General features: G+C 34.4%; 1 protein-coding gene across 1 annotated transcript in view; it reads right to left on the bottom strand.

The window, feature by feature from the left end:
• Nucleotides 1-2,049, bottom strand: part of LOC119581926 — a 4,479-nt gene extending 2,430 nt beyond the window's left edge. The window contains exons 1-3 of the mRNA XM_037930100.1: nucleotides 1,638-2,049; nucleotides 373-420; nucleotides 14-105 (exon numbers count right to left, since the gene is read on the bottom strand). Coding sequence (XP_037786028.1) covers nucleotides 14-105; nucleotides 373-420; nucleotides 1,638-1,661 — 164 coding nt within the window. The 5' untranslated portion in view covers nucleotides 1,662-2,049. The remainder of the gene's footprint in view (nucleotides 1-13; nucleotides 106-372; nucleotides 421-1,637) is intronic.
• Between the last annotated feature and the right edge of the window lie 16 nt (nucleotides 2,050-2,065).

Genomic DNA, 2,065 nt, shown 5'->3' with positions numbered 1-2,065 from the left:
CCGAGACCTTCACCTGAAGTCGCTCCTCCTGACGGTGTGCAGGAGATCCAGGGACAACGCCTTGAATTCTCTCTCCAGGTTGCTTCCAGGTGTAGGCTCCTCCGTCTACGAAAGGACAAAGGTGGATCGTCTTCTTACACTTTGTTAGATGTTGAAAGGTAAATGAGGAATGTTTAACAGCGGTATATAGGTATTGCGTCGTTAAGCGGTTATGCATTGATAATATAGCAAAGTCGAGTGTGTTACTTGTATTTTATTATTGAATTATTTAAATTATTCCTATTTTTTTTTATGTAGAAATTGTAGATTTTTTTTATAATGATGGATTATTTAGATTTTTGGAATGCCTGATTAATAAATTGTATTACTAACCTTGTATGCCTTTGCTATAGACAAAATAAAAACGATGCACGCAATTTTCTGAAACAAAAATAAAAGAGAAAATTCATCAAATAATCAATAATATCCGCAAAGGAGAAAGAGAAAATGAATAAAATCAAAAGCACAAAAAAACGGGAGAGAATGAATAAAACAATCAATCAATAATATTCGAAAATAAATAACGATATCCGAAAATTTACAAAACAGTGTTATATGTAAAAAAGAAAGATTACAAAACAGTTAATAAATCAAAATCATCCGCATGTTTTTTTTCCTTTCATTCGAAAGTAAAATCAGAAAGCAGTAAGAACCAGGATTATGAAAAAAAAGTCTACATCTTTAGGCTCAATTTCTCAAAGAAAGAATAACCGTGATCAAGAACGACGGAAATCCACTTGAGACTGACTTGTTGAAAAGCTCACCAAATCACAAAAAAATATGTCCTTCACCTTTGTAATTGAAGAGGAAAAGATACAATATAACTTTGGGGGTGAAAAGAGAAAAATTGGATACACTTATTCGACGCTGAATTCCAAAACAAAATTGTTCGCGAATACTCCACATGTATATTTTTCCGAGTGAAATGTGACGACCATATAGTAATTGAGCGTGACTTGTGCATAACCCAGACACTCATGAATGGAAGGCAGCGTCATGACATCAAGTGCATGGTTAGTTATCATGTGAGTGACTGGCATGTGCATGATTGATTGGTGTCTGCGGGCGGTGAATGGAATGGTTGTGCTCATGCCACACTCTGAAGAAGACAATTGTTTACTAAGAATGAGAAGAAAAAACATGAAATGATATATACAGTATTAGGTCCTGAGGTGATGAAAGATATATTACTGAACAGGCATTAAATTGAACGCCATTATATACAGTACAAGTAATCGACTGTCAAAGTTTACCATTGAAAAAATATATAGTTTTAGATATTGTTGAATTTTGTTTTTTATGAAGAAAATGGAATTAATAAAATTTGTTTGTGCTTTGGAACTAATGATATAGCGAAAAAAACGTTTAGGTAACTGTAACGTTTTAAACATTCCAGAATGCGCTGAAAGCCATACAAAGCGAGTGCGAGTCATGTATGTTTGTGTGTGCGTGTTACCTACAACAATAGAATTTTCAATAATCTTATATTTCCATCTCTTTTGATGATTCAGTGCCAAAAGAAACGAAAAGAATGCCTTGTTTATACAGGAAGGGATTCTCTTCGCGACTTTAAATTACTGAACAAGGACAACACATACCTTAGAGAGGTGAGAGGTCATCATGATGTTGAGAGAGAGCAGGACTTGGGTCAACTACCTGACCTCCTCACTTTCTGTCATTCATCTCTGACCTGACCCATTGGAGTTGCCTGTTGTTATTTTTCTATTACTTTTTTCTTTAATTTCCATATTCTAATCGTGCAGTATAAATATATCGATGTATTTCATTCAAAGTGACACGTTAGGCAATATATCTACGTACAGTGTTCTCATTTTTCGTTTGTTTGATTGATGGTGATTCTAGCACTCATAAAAAACTGGTAAATTAATAGTTTAAGTGGCAACTCATCAAAGGATGCACTTGTCTGTAATTATCTTCGTTACTGCCACGCCAATATGCATTTTTTCGATGCGAACTTTATATGTTTTACGAAAGTTCGAAAACGAGAGTGGTATTGTCTGTTAAG

The sequence above is a fragment of the Penaeus monodon genome, chromosome 15 (assembly GCF_015228065.2).
Source record: "Penaeus monodon isolate SGIC_2016 chromosome 15, NSTDA_Pmon_1, whole genome shotgun sequence".
Taxonomy (NCBI): domain Eukaryota; kingdom Metazoa; phylum Arthropoda; class Malacostraca; order Decapoda; family Penaeidae; genus Penaeus; species Penaeus monodon.
This window is presented reverse-complemented; position numbering and strand designations above follow the sequence as displayed.